This window comes from Scomber scombrus, chromosome 5 (assembly GCF_963691925.1).
Source record: "Scomber scombrus chromosome 5, fScoSco1.1, whole genome shotgun sequence".
NCBI classification, from domain to species: Eukaryota; Metazoa; Chordata; class Actinopteri; order Scombriformes; family Scombridae; genus Scomber; species Scomber scombrus.
The window spans coordinates 402,459-422,393 of record NC_084974.1 but is presented as its reverse complement, the minus strand read 5'-3'; the positions used below and the strand labels follow the sequence as shown (position 1 = coordinate 422,393).

General features: G+C 40.4%; 1 protein-coding gene across 1 annotated transcript in view; it reads left to right on the top strand.

The window, feature by feature from the left end:
- fat3a (FAT atypical cadherin 3a) overlaps positions 1-19,935 on the top strand; it is a 174,857-nt gene that overhangs the window by 98,631 nt on the left and 56,291 nt on the right. The window contains exons 3-6 of the mRNA XM_062418455.1: positions 8,121-8,444; positions 12,837-12,898; positions 18,464-18,778; positions 19,597-19,807. Coding sequence (XP_062274439.1) covers positions 8,121-8,444; positions 12,837-12,898; positions 18,464-18,778; positions 19,597-19,807 — 912 coding nt within the window. The remainder of the gene's footprint in view (positions 1-8,120; positions 8,445-12,836; positions 12,899-18,463; positions 18,779-19,596; positions 19,808-19,935) is intronic.

The window sequence follows — 19,935 nt, the reverse complement described above, 5'->3', positions numbered from 1 at the left end:
CAGAAAGTAAAAAAAAATATTAATTATACAAACACAATCCCTGACAGAAATGACAAGTAAGACAAATAACAAATAATAAACAAACAAAACCAAAATCAAACAGAAACCAACAACAACAAAACAAAACAGCAACGGTGCATACCCTCCCTTTCTCACACAAAGTTGAGACTTCAGGAAATATTTTAGATTTTAGAAGATTTATCTTCTTTATGTTTTGTTTAAAAAAATAGCAACTTTGTCTTGGAATAATGTAATCTGTGCAGGATTTTAAATTGTATTAAACAGTGTCGGGCGTAATGGAACAATCATGGATGTACTCCAAACTCTCCTGCTACACATTGGGAAGTATCAAGGTCCCAATCTCTCTTTCCCAATCTTCTTTTATCCTGTCCATTTTGGGAAGGCACATACTTTGTAGTGTCTCATACAATTGCAAGACTATGTAACGTGGGTTAGGGAACAGATTAAATACACTCTCTAGCTTGTCTGGGTTTGCCTTCTCAAAATTAGGAAGATGTGTTTTAACACAATCCCTAATCTGTAGGTATCTGAAAAACAGATTTTTGGCAGGTTATATTTTTCCTGGAGTTGTTGGAAAGAAGCAGAAATCCCTTCTATGTATAGGTTGCCAACATTACAAATCCCTATTTGCTTCCAGGTAGTAAAGGTCCCATCCGGAACAGAGGGAGCGAAGGATTCGCTGCTATAGGTAGCAGAAATGACACTGCATTGAGCTTGAAATGTGTACTTAGTTGTTTCCATATCCTAATTGAGTCGTAAATTATAGGATTATGTTTCAAGCTAATTCTAATGACTGGCACAGGTGATAGTATAACCGCTCTGATAGAGTACGGTAGGCAATCCTTCCGCTCCATCTCTAGCCCAATATGGGGTGATGGGTTGTCAGCGTATCCCAGTGGCCCAGTAATATAAGATGATATTAGGCAGTGCCAGCCCCACATTGGTTTTATGTTTGCAAAGATGGTCCTTTTTTATTCTGTGAGACTTATAGTTCCATACAAAGTGGAGAATGATAGAGTCCAGTTTACTGAAAAAAGATTTGGTAAGGTATATAGGCAGGTTTTGAAAAAGTAGCTGAGGGAGAAAAATCATCTTAATAGCATTCACTCTACCCAATAGAGAAATGGGGAGTGTTCTCCAGAATTGAATATGGCTTGCCAGCTTATTTAACAGGGTGGGGAAATTAGCCTTATAAAGAGCATTGTACTTCCTGGTGATTACTATCCCAGATAAGTTAAGCTATCTGATGCTATTCGGAAGGGAAGCTGCTTGAGCCATTCTTGATCTTTAACTTGTACTGGTAGTAGCTCGCTTTTGCTCCAGTTAATCTTGTACCCCGAGAAAGTACCGAAGAGATGGAACATTTTCAGTATTGAAGGAATTGTAATCCTAGGTTGAGTAGCATAGTTTTTTTAGTTTTATTAGTAAGTATTCTGGCCCGGGGGCCATTATATAACAGCTTAGTCCAGGACAGTTGAATTTCTGCAAGACCGTAAATAAGAATGTCCATTCGACCCGGTCGGTTTCACATCCAAACTGAGGATGATTCTTTTGGGGATAAACCCTGTTAGGTCAGGGTGAATCAGCTTGCACATAAAGGGCCTGATTTACTAAAGGTTTGCGTGTTTTTGTGTGCAAAGTTGACATCACCCGCAAAAAATGTGCAAGCTGATCTACTAACGCAGAGCACTGAGGTTTGCGTCTTTCAACTGTGCAAGATAGTACGCGCTGTCCATTTAGTACGTTTACCATAATGAATATGTAATATGAGACGTTTCAACCCCAGTGTGCAAAATACAGGGAGGAGAAAATGCAAATATGTTATTTAGCACACGCATTGTGATTTAATTTAATCTGAAAGTATTTTTTCTGATGCTAACTGTGTCTATAAATAATACGTTTGAAGGACAGGTATTAACCTGCTGCTCACTGTAGAGAGGAGGAGACGGAGGCACAATGACAGAATACACACAGGACTGAGTTTTTACACCTGTTAATAATGTTGGAGTGGAATATTTGTGGTTTTACTAACAGCATTGACTTTGTCACTAATACTCTCCATATGTGGGTTTTTCTGGTAATATTTGGTTTTTGTTATAACTCAATATATTAGTTAACCTCTTCCACTAGAACCTGATCACATTTCATTTTGTTCTTGCAGCTTTCTGCTTGTCCAAACTCTCCATAAAGACACAAAATCCTCATTTAAATACTGATGTCTCCACCCTGTTGCACCTGTTTTTATTAACGCAGTTATTGTTAGTAGATCACCTGCAAAACGTACGCAAACGAGACGCGCAATCTATTGCACTGTGCACCCACTATTTGGGATGTTAGTAAATCAGGCCCTATGTCTTCTGGCCAAGACAAGAGAATTTTTTGATCCGAATTTAATAATGAAATTGGCCTGTATGAACCTACTTCTTCTAAGTCTTTCCCTGTTTTGGGGAGAAGGGTGATAGTGGCTTCAGTCAACGTCTGAGGTAGCACCTCGTCATCATACGACTGGGTGTACATTTTACGTAAGTAGGGAGCCAGCAATCCTCCAAACTTTTTGTATATCTCATTGCTGAGCCCATCAGGGCCAGGACTTTTACCATTTTTCATTGATCCGATGGTTGCTAGTAGTTCCTTACATGTAATGTCTGCCTCTAAGGCTTCGCTGTCCGCTTGAGTCCATGATGGCAGTTCACATTTATCTAGAAAAGATTGCATTGTTTCCTGTACAGAATTGACTTCAGAAGTATACAGTATTTCATAGAACGGCCTAAATCTGTCATTAATATCTTTGGGGGAGGTAAGGATATTGCCTGAACCTGAAGCTTGTGGATAGTCCTGTCATTTTCAAGTTTTCGTAGTTGTCTTGCTAATAATTTATGTGGCTTATCACCAAATTCAAAATATCGCTGTTGTGTAAAAAATAAAGGCTCTGCAAATTCTATCTGATAATATTTAGTTTAGTTTATATTTAAGAATTGCGATGCAGAGCATTCTCCATGTCTAAATGGCGGATCACCCTCAAGTTCTAGTTGTTTTGCTGTTACGCTTCTTGAGAGAGGATTGAAAGAAATAATGCACCCTCTTAATTAGGCCTTAAAGGCTTCCCATAATAGTGTAGAAGATGTATCTTCTTTATGATTTGTTTCAAAAAATATGTTAATGTTTGATTCTAGGTATTCATAAAACTTTGCATCTGTGATAAGTTGAGGATTAAATCTCCAATTTCTCTGGACAGGCACATTTTCGCCAAGCTTTAATGAAAATGATATTGGTCTGTGATCAGAAATAATAATATTGTGGTATTTTGCTTTGTAGGAAAGTGGCAATTGTTTGCCATCAACTAAGAAAAAATGTATCCTAGTATAGATATTATGCATTTTAGAATGAAAGGAATATTCTCTACCAGTAGCATTAGAAATCTGCCACACATCAAAAACATTCATATTTTCAATATAGGATTTCAGAAAGTTGCATGCCTCGGAAGGTTCCATCCTCTGTGTAGAAGACCTATCCAAATAAGTGTCTAATACTAGATTAAAATCCCCACCAATGATTAGATTAGTACTAGAAATATCTGGAATCAGATTTAAAACCTTTCTAAAAAATTCAGGATCATCGTTATTTGGTCCATATATGTTCAATAATGTTACTGGAGTAGAGAGAATTTCCCAACAATGACATGTCTCCCATCCCTGTCTGCTATTGTGGATAGGTGCTTAAAGGGAACCCCCCTGCGGATCAAGATAGCTGTGCCTCTAGTCTTTACTGAAAAGTTGGAGTGATAAATATGTTGTATCCACCTACACTTGAGCCTAGCATGCAAGTCGTTCTTCAGGTTGGTTTCTTGTAAGAAGATAACGTCAGCTTGTAATGATTTAAGGTGTGCAAGCACTTTGCCTCTTTTAACTGGTTTGTTAATACCATTTACATTCCATGAGCAGAATGTTACATCATCCCTCCTCTTCTCTTTATGTACTATGTTATGCATTATATAGGGTGGCTACAGGCATCTATCCTTAGACTCTCTCCTCTCTCTGTTGGATTTATGTAACCATAAGTTAAATTAAAGCTGCAAGCAGTGATGACCGGGCCCAAGCTCTCTCGCCACGCCACTAATGAGCGAACTTCGCATGATGCATCTTCAAGGTCAAATGGAAACAAACAGCGCCAAAATCACAAATTCGATTCAAAAAGGCGCTACTGTATCCAGTAGGTGGCGCTATGGAGCTAATACCATATATTTTGTTCATCTACGTCAATCTGGAGGGAGGGGCTCAATTTTCTTAACATTCTACGGGGTGCAGTGCCGCCATTTGGCCAACAGTTCCTTCACATCACCACGAAGCAACCAAACAAGTAATCAAAAAGATTTTGATAACTTTTTATGTCCAATGTCTGAAAAAAGGGGGGGGGGGGGGACAGAAACTCAGGCCTATAGAAATCAAAAAGGATAATAAAGAAGCCTCAATATGTTCCTTAGACTCTCAATAGGCCCACGCATACATAATAACAACCAAGGTAACAATACTACTTTGATAAGAAGGGTGACTGAATTTGAGAGTCAGAAATGAGTGAGCCATGTTCTAAGGCAGTGGTTCCCAACCTTTTTTCCTTGAAGCCCCCCTTGCCTGTGTCCAAGACAACCAGGCCCCCCCAATCCCAACCCCTACCCGCATACACGCACTAAAAGAATAAAGTGATTAATTAGGGCCCGAGCACTGAAAGTGCGAGTTTAACTGTTGTTCAGTCTCCTTCAGTCTGCGTTGTGTTGTGTTAAGTATGGACCGACACTCTTCAACTTTTGGACTGTTTATTGCCTGAATACAGCATGGAAATCCACTGGTCAGTCACGTAGGCACAGAAATGTTAAGGCACAGCTCATGGGCTCAATCCTCTCATACTGGCACTATTCATCAAGAAAATTATGATAAATACATACACAACAAAAATATGTACCTGAATACAGCATGGAAATCCACTGGTCAGTCACGTAGGCACAGCAATGTTAAGGCACAGCTCTATAGAGAAGTTAGTAAATGTTAGCTTAGCTTAGGAGCTAAGGAAGCTAACTTCAGTATAAACACTGACAAAATATAAACAATTTGACACCTTAAAGTGAGTACAATGCAGTCACCACTTTCTGTAATATAGTCGGACATATTATCATGATAGCTGTGTCACTGAATTACGTTATTTTAACAGATTTAATGTAACGCTGTGCTTCATGTAACCTACCATGGGCTCAATCCTCTCATACTGGCACTATGCCAACGTCACAGCCAGAATTTATAAACTGAGGACAGGCCTGCAAACCAATGGGAATTCATAATACAGGTACAAACTAAAATGTGATTGGAGGCAAGTGTAATCAACAACAAACAACAAAAACTCTGTTACACGAGGACCTATTGTAATTGTAAGGATTATTTTTCGGACTTTTTTTCTGACAAAGTGATCGCCTTTTTGACAGCCTAAACGTGCCCCAAAACTTGCAATCATGTCCGTTCAGGCGAAAAATTAGATATTTTAAGGATCGCGGAAATGGGTGACGCAAAATGGCTCAATAGCGCCCCCTAGAACATTAAAAAATTCAAGCCCCTCAACTCAGATTGACGTAGACAAACAAAACTTGGTAGACATGCACATCATGTCAAGTCGCACCAAAAAGTGGACCCACACAGGATGTGTTCTCAACATCACATACTACAACATGACATATAATTGGTGGGTGCCCTCTAGCGCCACATAGTGGACACAGGCAGTGATATTTCACCACATCATGCGACGTCAAATAAAAGCTTGCGAATGAAGACGTCTACCTGCGCGCCCTCCGACTGCGCCTCAGCCCGACATGCATTGGGGGGCGAGGGCCCGTTCATCGCTGCTGGCAGCTTTAATTTAATTTAATTTAACTTTTATTTGCAAAAATAAACAGCAGTTGTAGGTTATTGTTCTTATTCTCCTTGTTTTACAATGTATATAGATACATTTCTTCCTTTTTATGTCATCAGGTGTATCACACACACACACACACACAGTTTAATTTTTGACTACCAAACAGATTACCTCATTACAACAGAAAGATAATGATTCATTGTTAAGATATATCAGTATATATACAGTTTTCTTTCCTTCTGTTTGTCACCAGGTGTATAAAATATGAACAGAAATAATAACTGCAAGGACATTAACAGTTTTCCTTTAACAACTGAACAGAGAGGACGGACACACACACACACACACACACACACACACACACACACACAAACACACACACACACACACACACCGTCTTACATAAGGAATAAAGATAGACTTTCAGAGATGTATCAGCACCTAGGCCTATACATACAGCTCTGTCACAGATCTCCTTCAGACAATTAACTTGAACAGGGGAAGTCTGTTGATATTTACACGCGCATCGTGTCAACACAGGTTCGGACACAGCTATACACATTTATGTGTAATAATTACTATAACAACAAACATCAATAACAATAAACATCAATAACAATAAACAAGTTATTCCTTACGTGTTTTACTCTCTGCCAGTTTATTCATTCATAAACTAATGGCCGCCTTGGGCTTGCATACCTTTGACCAGGGATGTGATGTCAGGTGTGATGGTTGTGACAGCCAGTCTAAAGTCATGGTGGACATCAAGTCTGTTTCTGGCTTTTGATTTTATTGTCACAAGGGCAATGAATGCTGTCTCAGACAAGTATGTAGTGCAGTCTGGGAGCAACAGCTTGTCCTTTGACAATCCAAAACTTTTTGTATCCGTTCTCCTGGAAATATTTTTTTGACACAGAATCAGCTTGAAGGTCACAAAGCTCATTTTCACAGCCGAGGTATTCAACGTCCTTGAAGGTGGAAATGTAGGGGTCCAGCCCCCACGCTTCCTTTGATAAGTACTCACCGATGTCAGCGAAGCGGCTCTTAATCTCCTCACGGAGCAGGTTCAGGTGTCGGGTAAACTCTGTGCAGACTGCTTCAGCAGCAGTGGAAAATGCTGTAATTCCCCCGATTTTTTCAACTCTGTAATCCAGTTTGCAGACAAAAGCGTCCAGGGCGTCTTTGCACTGAATGACGTTTGATTCAGGTCCCTGCATCAGCTTGTTTGTCTCATTGTAGAGCGTGAACGTGTCCGCCAGGTATGCCGTTTTGATCCAAAACGCATCAGTCAGCTGTTCACACAGTGGTCGATTGTGATCTTGCAAGAATTCCTTGATTTTTACTTGCAGTTCCATAAAACGCACAAGCACTTGTCCACGCGACAACCACCACACCTCCGTGTGTAGCAGCAGTGTTTGATGCGCTTCATCCTCGCACAGCTGGGCAAAAAGTCTCTTGTTAGAAGGGCGAGCTTTAATAAAGTTTACAACTTTAACAACAGTTGAAAGGGTGTTACTAAGGTCTCCAGAAAGTTTTTTACTTGCCAGTGCTTGCCGATGTAGCATGCAGTGGAAAATCACGCACCCTGGGGCTGTTCCCTTCAGGCTGCTGTTAAACCCCTAGTTTTTGCCCATCATTGCTACGGCCCCAGTCAGTGCAACATGCGACCAGGTTTTCATGACTTGGCTGTGGATTTGTCTTGTTTCAAGTCCTCACCATCAAAATACTGCACATAAACAATGAGGACGGACTCGTCTGACACTGTTGTCGTTTCGTCCAGCTGAATGGCAAAGTTAACATTCCTCAGCTTCTCGTGCAGCTTGGCATCATATACATTCATTGAACAGAGATTGTGAAAACAAAATGCATATTTCTCACTAGAAATGTCATGAAAACACATTTTAATGCCAAAACTATCTTAAAATATTACATTATACACTGAGAATGAAATGAATGGCAGCCATTTTATTTATGTTTTCGCAGACAAAAACTTGAATGTCACGTGACGTGAACGCAGTCCTATAGAAAAGATTAGGCAAAAAAAAACGTAGCCATCTCACAATTTATGAGGCCAATTTGTGAGATGGCTACGTTTTACACTGTGGACCAACGTAGCTGTGATACATTTTGCTGTGAGACTGGGTTGCATGACTAGGTGATGACAAACACAAATAATTTGCTCTCTTTGTGTCTTCTTCCACCAGGGGTGATCTACACCACTGACATGTTGGACCGTGAGACCAAGGACTCCTATTGGCTGACAGTGTATGCCAGCGACCATGGCGTGGTTCCCCAGTTTGCCACTATCGAGGTGTTTGTCCAGGTGGAGGATGTCAATGACAATGCCCCATTGACCTCGGAGCCGCTGTATCGACCCTCAGTACCTGAGAACTCTCTACGGGATGTTTCTGTGATCCAGATCCAAGCCCAGGACCCTGATGCCACACCCCCCACCGCTGCCGACAGGCTCAACTACCGCATCATCAGTGGAAACCCACAGAACTTCTTTACCATCAACCCCCGAACTGGTGAGTTTTTGTATGAGTGAAAAAGTAGTAGCAGTACTAAAAGGAACCCCCAATTAATTGTGTCTAGGTATCTCTGGATGAGCAGAATATGGACTGAAAACAGTCATTCTTCATGTGTAGGTCAAGTGAATACCAGGCAGAGAGATCATGAATTTTCCTTTCACTCTGGGCTTTTCCATTGTAGGGCCAAAGCAGCTGAAAGGGGGTGTTAATCAAAAAGACTTTCCCTTTCTAACTTATACTGAAATATGCACTGAAAAGAAATGGGAGAAAAATTCTAAATTTGGATGACATGGTGGATGGAGATATCAGGGTAACACAATCTCTATAGTCTACAGAGAAAACATTAAACATGTTGTACATAATGATACTGAGAGTAACAGGTAGCAATTGGACCAGAAGATGACACCACACTGTAGGATTTTATCTGGAGACTGTTAGTGTAGCGTTATTCAGTTCTGCAGCAGTCTATCGATATCACAGTCACCAAAGTGGTAGCTAGTACCTGCTAATGGCTAATATACACGGGAGAAAAAGGACAGACTGCTATCTTCTGTTTGGTCTGAGAACTCGCACTGACCGTTTATTCTGCGCATGCTCATAATGGCATCCTTGTGCGCGCAGGCATATGACATCACTGCTTAGGCTATTTAACATGGCTTTGCTACACATATAATAAAATATGCTTAACAGTTAGTATACCTGTATATAATTTTCATACTCATCTATCCTTTCAATGAGCTCTAAGGAAGCCTCTACATTTATGTTTCTTTATTCATTCATTAAGATTGTTCCTTCAGCTCCTTTAAACATGTAAATAAATCAGAGACAGCACCATAAAGTGTTAAACTGAGGTTATTATTATAATGTAGATGGATAATGTGACATGTCTCCTCTCCATTTGCCTTGACATCATCAGCAGTTACAATTGGTGGGATTTATGAGGTTTCCTCATTACTGATATTCAGTTGGGAGATGATCAAATTACACACATTTAATGAGAGGTATGTGGTAGCACTAGTATAGAGGGAACATGGTAAAGTAATAACATCTGTGTAGTGTGAGTGTGGGATGAAGAAGTACTGAGGAGAAGGAGGATGCTGGGCAAAACAACAGCAGCTGCACTATCATGAACATGAACTCACACATCCATACACACACACACTTCACTCTGTATGCTGCATCACACACAGTTTGTTCTGCAGATAGAGCTCATGGTGGAGAGAGAGGGAGATATAATTGGCTGATGCTATATTTATCTTTTCTCTCTTCAGGATCCTTTCACTTTGAATTTGATAATATTTTACCCATTCGTCTCAAACAACTACACCCCCTGTGTTCTCTCTCTCTCTCTCTCTCTCTCTCTCTCTCTCTCTCTCTCTCTCTCTCTCTCTCTCTCTCTCTCTCTCTCTCTGTCTCTCTCTCTCTCTCTCTGTCTCTCTCTCTCTCTCTCTCTCTCTCTCTCTCTCTCTCTCTCTCTCTCTCTCTCTCTCTCTCTCTCTCTCTCTCTCTCTCTCTCTGCCTTTATTAAAGAGATTCTTCCACTTTGCTTTTTTGGATTGTCATCTTTTATCTTTCCATGTTCTCTTTTCTGTCATCCTCTCATACTTTCTTCTCTTTATAGCTATGACTTCTTTTTTCCACCCATGTGCCTGTCTCTCTCCGTCTCCATGGCAGATGTTGAATATTTGATTTTGTCATTATGAAACATTGATGAGGGACCACAGATCATCCATAAGCCTGTAGCACCATTATGCTCTGATTTACACTTTGCAGTTGTGTGTATTTCCTCTGTCCATCTGCCTAATTGTGTCCTTCTCTGTCTGATTATCCCCTTATCACTTTTCCATCACATTTGTCCCTTCACACATCATGCACATACATACTGAGGGGAGGAAACATGTATTGTACATTGCAAGAAAAAATACAACCACAGTTGTGTGTGTGTATTTCCCAAAATGTTAAACTCGCTTGAAAACAGCAAAACTGTCAGTGAGTTGTATTTTCTGTAAGGGCTGGTTGATTAATTTCATTTTCTATTACAAGTTTGGCTTCCAGCGATTAGCATAGGGAGTTGCATATGGAATGTTATGGTAATGCTCATAGTGACAGTGGTTGTGGTGGAGCACACTCACCATGTTGCTCTCCAGTAAAACTAACTTTAATCCCTTTTACACTTATCGAAATACTCAGTGACATGTCTTCTAGCTTTCTTCCCACATCTTGTCTTCCATATTTGGCTTATTTGTCACATCTTTTACCCCCATCTATCCTTTCTTCCTGGATCTTTTATCCTGTTTCACATTCCCAATCAACAACAGAAATTAAGCTTTGGTTTCCAGGGTGTTTGATCTAATGTTGCATAAACATGTTGTTAATGGTTTCCTGCTTCACAATCATAAGACTGGTATGCTCCTGGAGGAATAGAGAGACCAGTGTTTGTGTATAGAAAGCACAGACAACTCCGGGGAAGAAGTTTAAGTTAGTGAATGCATTAATAGCACATGAATGTTAATGAATATAGATAGAGAGAGGGAGGAGGAGAGAGTCCCCCGGCAGTCTAAGCCTATAGCAGCATAAACTAGGAGCTGGTCCAGGACAGCCTGGCCGGCCCTAATTATAAACTTTATCAAAATGGAAAGTTTTAAGCCTACTCTTAAATGTAGAGAGGGTGTCTGCCCTCCAGACTAATCTGGAAGATGGATCCATAGGAGAAGAGCTTGCAGTGAAGCTAAAATAGGAGTAATATGATCTCTTTCTAGTTTTTGTCAGAAGTCGTGCAGCTGCATTCTGGACCAGTTGGAGAATCTTTAGAGACTTATTAGGACAGCCTGATAATAATGAATTACAATAATCCAGCCTAGAAGTAACAAATGCATGGATTAGTTTTTCAGCATCATTTTGAGACAGAATATGTCTGATTTTTGAAATGTTACGCAGATGAAAAAAGGCATTCCTTGAAATTTGTTTTATGTGGGAATTAAAGGACAGATCCTGGTCAAATATAACTCCTAGGTTCCTTACAGTAGTACTGGAGGCCAAAGTAATGCCATCCAGAGTAGTTATATCATTAGATAATGTGTTTCTGAGGTGTTTAGGGCCAAGCACAATAACCTCAGTTTTACTGAGTTTAATAGCAGGAAGTTGCAGGTCATCCAGGCCTTTATGTCCTTAATACATGTTTGTAGTTTAGTTAACTGGTTGATTTCATTAGGCTTTATTGATAGATATAATTGAGTATCGTCTGCATAACTATGAAAATGTATTGAGTGTTTCCAAACAATATTAGCATATATAAGGTGAATAGTATTGTTCCCTGAACTGAACAAACAAACTTACAGCCAATCATATCATTGATAGACGATGACATATTCAGAGCCTTTAGGGAGAAGCGTGAACACATCCTTTTTATGAAGGAAATCATGTAGCGCAAGTTTTTTGTTCTATTTTCAAAGTGAACTTTCCCTCCAAATTATTTAGTACACAATATACTGCTGCTTCGAACGGTTGCTGCACCTCTGTGGCCGGCATTCTGGATGTAAACAGAGTCGTTCTACGGTCGTCATCGCCTTGAGCCCGCCACCCCGTTCTGTGATTGGTTCCCTATCTCAGGCGAAAATGTTGTCTTGGTGGCCATGCTAACTTTCTGAGCAAAGTAGAATCTTGCTTGAATGAGAGCATGGGTATACCTAGGCTAGTCGAAGGCAGCACTATGATCTAACAGGACGAGGACAGAGAGAAGTCCATTGTCTGATGAAGTTAAGAGGCCATTTGTAACTTTCTAAGAAGGGATGGAGTACAGAGTTGTTCGCAGTGAGCCTGCAGCACTATCAACAATATGGTTGTTCTGGAAGGGACTAAAATCATAATAAGAAATATATGTTGTGTTGAGACATGGTATTGAATTCAGTACTGATGGAATTGCTTCTTTAAATTTAGTGAGAACACTATAAGACAACATGCAATGTCCATAAATGCATTCATTCATTGGCAAGAGCCTCAATGACAGCAAAAGCAGAGAATAAAATCCAAGGCAGTCTTGAATATGATAATAAAAACCCTGTTAATAGTACATGACTTACACCAAAGTGTTTTTTCATCATTTAACTATCAAACACGTAAGTCTCCTTTCATCTCCCCTCTCTCCTCTCTTACTGATTCAAGTCAATTGAATAGTTATGCCCGCACCCACCCATTCTCTCATTCTATGTAATTAGAACAAGTCAGCAATCGTGTCTGTGTGTGTCCGTGTGTGTGTGTGTGTGTGTGTGTGTGTGTGTGTGTGTGTGTGTGTGTGTGTGTGTGTGTGTGTGTGTGTGTGTGTGTGTGCGTGTGTGTGCGTATGTGTGTTGTCTTCATTCTAATTGTTTTCTCTTATGTTTTCTGTCCCAGGTCTGATCACCACAACCTCCAGGAAACTGGACCGCGAACAACAAACTGAACATGTTTTAGAGGTGAGCACGCAGTGTATGTGTATATATGTGTGTGTGTGGGAATTACTTTAGTCACTTTCAGGGACACAAACAAGACTTAAGTCCAGTTGATTAGGGACGGCTTGTGAGATTATTGTAAGGGTTAGCGTACATTTCCAGGTAATTAATGCAAGTCTATGTAAATACTCCAAAACTGAAACTGTGTGTGTGTGTGTGTGTGTGTGTGTGTGTGTGTGTGTGTGTGCAAAATAATGGGCAAAGATGTAAAACATCTGTATGCTGAGGGCAGATGAGGATAAGAAGGTCACTTTTTTGAAGGGCTTTGGCTGTATCTACTGAACCTGGTAAACAACAAAGCGTGGAGGGATTTTATTGAAAATACCCTCATGATTACAAAATTGCACAATATTCTCTTTTCTATTCTGTTCCATTCTCAGAGACAAGCATAATGAACTTTGTGTCTATGTTTTGTACATAAGTAATGACTTAACAGTGATGTCTTATCACTCTAGTCTAAAAGGAATGCTGACAGCTCTTCAGGCACAAGCTGCTCAGAAGTTGCAATACTGGACCAATATTGGACCAAACCTCTTAATCATTGAATTCAGGTATTTCATTCAGCCATACAGGATGCATATACAAACATTTGTGAAACAATGGGTCAATCTGAAGAGTTATGAGGAGTGAATTAAAGCATGGCACTGTCATAGGATGCCACCTTTGCAATAAGTCAGTTTGTGAAATGTCTTCCTTGCTAGATATTCCACTTTCAACTGTAAGTGGTGTTATTGAAAAGTGGAAGAGTTTAGGAACAACAGCAACTCAGCCATGAAGTTGAAGACCAAATAAAGTCACAGAGCAGGGTCAACGCTCTGTTGACTCAATAACTGTAGAGTTCTAAACTTCCTCTGGCATTGATATCAGCACAAAAACTGTGCTCCGAGAGCTTCACGGAATGGGTTTCCATGGCCGAACAGCTGCATGTAAGCCTTACATCACCAAGCATAATGCCAACAATACTGCCACTGGACTCTGGAGCAGTGGAAACATGTTCACGCTTCTCTGTCCTGGAGGGCCCTTTTCTGTTCCACCATGACTGTGCCCTAATACATAAAGCAAGGGCCATTATGACATGGTTGGATGAGTTTGGTCTGGAAGAACTTGACTGGCCCACACAGAACCCTGACCTCAACCCCATCAAACACCTTTGGGATAAACTAGAACAGAGATTGTGAGCCAGGCCTTCTTGTCCAACGTCAGTGCCTGACCTCACAAATGCTTTTCTGGATGATCTTGGTCTTGAGCGTATTCAAAACTTCAGACCAGGACAGACACTCCTAATTCAACAAGGACCACCAGAAACATTCCAGTGTGACTCTCTTGCATAGCTGGACTGTCAAAACAACAGCACAATTCAACACCTTAAACTCTCTGCTGTGAAACTTGCATAACATGGCATCCCTGAGAGGAAGACTGGGCAGATGTTTGACAACCAACTCCGTGACAAATGGATTGTTAGAAAAGCTATCATATGGACCTTGACCTAAGATTATTTTGCCAAACAGAGAAGTTTTGCTAATTTTGTCAAATATAGAATAGAAAACATATCCACATTTCTAAAAACACATACTGGAAAAATTGTATGGTTTTGGAAAACTGGTTTTGGGTATTTATAAATGTATAGTGTGGAAAAAGAAAAACCCAGTTCCTGCTTGTGTTCCTTAACAGATGATTTACAGAGGGCTCCCATGGCTATTTGAGACTGCTTTCTTCAGAAATGAACGGAATATCTCCCAGTGTGTGTCAAGCCCATAAACTCATGCTCCAATCCAGAATCTGCCAGGAGTTAGATGAGAACAAATTGCCTCTCCAATCTCCTCTACTCCTCTGATATACACACAGCACTCTCCCCTATGCTTTTTGCTGTCCTCAGTGAAGTTTGCATTAGCTTGGTAATAGAGCTAGTCTGAAGACAGTGAGTGTGCGTTGGTCTCTATTAGACAATAATGAGAACCTTTCTCTACTCCACTCTGCCCTGATTGGAGCTAAATTGTGCCACTGGCCCTCTCATGAGTCATAGAGTTTAGGGTGTGAACAGTGTGTTTGTTTTGTGCATGCTGAGTGTGGGTACATTGACTGTATGGAAACTGCATGTTACATGTTGAATTTGTGTTTACTGTTTATTTCTTACCTGGTGATCAGACTATGTTATGGCCATACAATTACAGTAGATATTAGACTAGTCTGTCCCAGTTCTGTAAACCATGAAAATGCAACCTCCAGATGATGGATTGCTAGTATGTTGAACCTGCACACACATCTAAAGATGATTCACCGTCATCACCAATTCCAAGCACAGAAGTTTAACGCCAAAACTTTGCAGTGAAAATCAAAAAGTGGTAAACTCTAGTTATAAACGCAGCCATGTTCCATGGTATCAGGTTTTTTGTTAATGTGATAGTTCCCCATTATAATTAAAAAAAATATATTGACAAAAGGTATTTTGAGTATTTTATATAGTCACCTAGTAACCCTAGTAACCCAAGTTAAGTTGACTATAACTTGAAGCTGACAAAGCTGGAATGCCTAAATATCTGTTTTTTTTTAACTTGATATAAATCAGTAAAAGAGCTGATCAAAGTAGTGGATCGTGGTTTCTGCACTTACAATATTTTCTCACGTGACATCAGTTTGCATGTGCTTTAGTGGATCATACTGCTGTATCCATTTGACTTCTCAAAGACAGGGCGAGCAGCTGTGTAATGAAACATTGGTTTTTCCCTATAAGCTGACACAGCATTACATTTTAGAATAGATTTCATGAGTTTTCCCTCTCCTGTTAGAGTAACACTTCACTAGCTGCAGTCAAGTATGTCAGGATGTCATATAGGTTTCCCCCATTTTCATTGTGAAAGTTAGTTTATGAATCCAATGATAAAATGAACTGATTGGGGGTTGATTTTGGCCTTGGTAGTTAAGTTTTTAAGAGCTGACACACCAAAAGACATTTTAGAGTTAAGGGCAGACAAGTATACTCATAGACACACATTCATCAATTCACATCTCTGCTCTGTTAAGGACTGTTAAAAAAGTATTTATCCTATCTTCTTCCTCTTTTCACTTTCTCTAATGGTCCAAATTATGTTCTGTCCTCCTGTTACCTTCCATTGCTTCACATAGTTACTCTCTTCATCCCAGTTAAGGGATAACTCTGTAATGATTATCAGATTGTCTTTCTTCACAATTACTGCAGCTCCTCATTTCTTGGGTTTTCTAAAATGACAGATTGTATTCTTGAATGAAACCAGCCAGCACCGGGGAAAATATACTGATGCCATATCATAAATCTGTGACAAGCTAAAAATGATTGCACCTCTGGCTAAATGTATCTGTACATAGAGGAAATCCTGCTTCGTAGCTCTCATAGACCAGCTCCACCTTTACAGTAGCCCCTCCTCCTCGGTGATTACCTTCTTTATCATGTAGAAATACACAAACTTAATGAGTTAGCTGTCAAAACACACAAAGACAAATTATTTTCCTTTTCAGAGCTTGGCAGCAAATTAACCCAGACAGGGGCTGGTTCCTTTTGTATGACACTGTACTTATTGAATCATCTGCAGCTCATTATACTGATTAATTAATAGTTGGTCTATATAATGTCAGATAATAATGAAAAGTGTCCATCACGGTCTCCCATTGTCTGAAGTGATGTGTTCAGATGTCAAATGTCTTGTCCAAAACTCAAAATATTCAGTTTGCAATTATATAAAAGCACATCCTCACATTTGTATTTGAAAGTGTAATTATTTGGTCCTACTTCTTATGACTAAAACCGTATCATCAACTTTAATCAGTGAAAGTCATCATGTCTCTTCCAGAACTTAAATGGTAAATGGACTGTACTTATACAGCGCCTTTCTAGTCTTTACGACCACTCAAAGCGCTTTACACTACAGGGCGCCAAGCTGCTCATCAGGGGGAATTTAACCATTCAGAACTGGGCCCACATTCAATTATGGAATAATTTTTCAAAATAGGCCTATTTGTGGAAAAAATGTGTAATATTTGAGTTACATAAAAGCTTTTAATTGTTTTCTTCCTAATTGCTCTTGAAATAGTGGTCAGGAACCCCCCCACCCCCAACACAAAAATGGTTTGGCCACTGATCAAAATTTGATGTTGTCATTTGAGTTCAAGTTCAGTACGCTAAAAATGTCCGGTCAGCACAAGTCCGAAAAGTGAAGAAAAGAGAAGAGAAGAAGAAGAAAATAGAGGCCTTAGAGATTTTCTAAACAAATATTTTAAAAAAGGTGGTGACGGTGAAGCTGGAACTAGTAAAGTCAACGTAGAGCAAGGTAAGAAACAGCACAGCCAACGTTTACCGGCAGCCTTGTAACGTAACCTAACAGGTCAGCTCTAATGTTAACGTCCATTAGCTTGTATAAAAGCCTGACACACAACACGTTATCTTTGACAGAAACAGTTGAGTTTGGTAGCTCCGTCAGAGAGGAGAGAGATCCAGCTGCAGTCAGGTGACAGAGAGAGTGATGCGGCAGAGCTGCCCCCCAACGGAGGGACAGAGTCAGGCTACCGGTGAGAGAGAAGAGAGAGAGAGTCCCAGTGGAGCGGGAGGGGCCCGCTGCCCCGTCAGAGAGTCAGAGCAGGATGGATCAGAGACTGATCAGATATTTAATTTCAGCGATCCTGCATCATGGCCCATTAAAATGACCGAGTCTGATAGAGTAGGAGTAGGAAGAGCAGAGGAGAGGCAGTGTTGGGGAGACTTAAACTACATGTAGTTGAACTACATAGCTTAACTACAATTAGCTGTAACTTGCTGGTAGTTAAACTACATTCATATGTTGTGCTGCGTCAAGTAATTCAACTACTTTTTGGGTCATTTTTTGTAGTTAAACTCAATTTACAAACTACAATTATGGTCAATAACATGAAATATTATTTTTTTAAAGATTTTGTTAGCAAAGATGCTTTTATATAGCAGCGTATATGGCAGTATAAGTAGTTGCTAAAGCTTCTTGTTTTAGCTGTAGTTTTACAAACTACATTTCTCCAGGGGTAGAAATGTAGTTTGTTCAAACTACTGCCAGGCTGAACTACATGTAGTTTTACAAGCTATGCTTGCAAAGTAGCTTCCCCAACACTGAGGAGAGGAGAGGAAGAGCATAGGAAAGAAGAGGAGAGGAAGAGCAAGGGAAAAGGAGAGATCCGGGGGGCGTGGGGGCCCATCTAAGATTATCTCGTCCCGGGCCCAGGCAAGACTGTCAGCTGGCCTGCTTACAAGTAATAATAAACTTGCAAAATCAGGACCTCAGATGGTCAAAAGTTCAAAGCACTCCTATGCAACTTGTTAAGTAACAATTTTTACATCTTTCACATTTTTTAGTCCATTTTTAGACCACTAAATTTGGGGAGGAAGTACAGGTTCAGCTTGGCCCTCAGGTCTTCCAAGGGACACTCTTTCATGGCTCACATCTTCGAAGGATCAAGTCCCTAAACCGAAACACATTTTGTGTGTACTGTACACATTTATACTAAATCTCTCAATCTGTTCTGCCCCTGCAGGTGTTGGTGTCAGATGGTGGTCCTAGTCCCAGGCAGAGTACAGTGTGGGTGATGGTCCAAGTCCTGGATGAAAATGACAACAAGCCCACATTTCCAGAGAAGGTGTACCAGGTAAAACTGCCAGAGAGGGAGCGGAGAAAGAAGGGGGAGCCCATCTATCGGGTGTTCGCCTACGACCGCGACGATGGGCCCAACAGTGACCTCTCCTACAGCATTGTGGATGGTAACGAGGATGGGAAGTTTTTCATCGACCCCAAGACAGCAGTGGTATCATCACGCAAGGCCTTCACTGCAGGGAATTATGATATCCTCACTGTACGTAACTTCCAGCAATTATTTATCAACTGCTGAAAGGATTTAGGATAAGTTAAGACAAGATCTCTAGGTACATATTGTCAAAGCATCATGGGAATCTTTTAAACAAGTAAAAACATATTCAACTCAATACATGCACCTTTGCCTGACTTTGTGCGAATGAAAAGTGAAATAGTTGTGCAAAGAATGAAAAAGGATATCTACACAGATAAGTTTAAACCCTGGTTCCTTTATACGGCCACACAGTCAGCTAATCACAGCATATGATTGTGTGGGAATGTCAGATTGTCAGTTTCAGAAAGATATAGGCATTTTCAAACACCATTCCAAAAACCATGTTCTGAAAGCTGTGTGCGGGAGGAGGTTTCAGAAGCTATCGCACCGACAAGAAATTCAAAATGAGTCAGGGGCCCGTTTAATTCACTTCAACTACAATCTTTCTAGCACCTCAACCATACTGCAGCTGTCATACACAAAAGTTGTAGATGGCAAAAAAAAGTTGGCTTTGGACAATTGGACACAATACCAGACTTAACATATTCATTTGGAGTCAGAGCTGCCAAATTTCACTTCACATTGCATTTAAAGAAGAATTACAATACTAAAGTCAGATATATCTGTGAGTCTTTCTTCCTGACTTTACTACATGCTAATTGTGTGTGACTGACTCTTCTAAGATCCAATCTAACTGCATGTTAAGTCAAATTGTATTTGTCCACAAATCACAAATTTGCCTCAAAGGGCTTTACAATCTGTATGGCATACAGCATCTTCTATTCTTAGACCCTCTGTCTTTATATCTCTGCTCCTCTCTTCAGATCAAAGCAACAGATAACGGTCGTCCTCAGAAGTCCTCCACGGCTCGCCTCCACATTGAGTGGATCCGTCAACCGCCTCCTTCAACTGCGCCGCTGCTATTTGATGAAACTTTCTACAATTTCACCGTCATGGAGAATGACAAGGTGGCTGAGATCGTGGGAGTGGTCTCCATGCAGCAGAGCTCTGCCCCCTTGTGGTTTGATATCACAGGTAAAAAAACAAACCTGCTGGTGAGGATGGTCGCCTGTCAGCTAGTGGAAGACTTTGTGTGGTGTGAGGTAGGATGTGCCCAGGCTCAGTGCATGACGTATGTTGGGCTGACAGTGTGAATGTGTGTT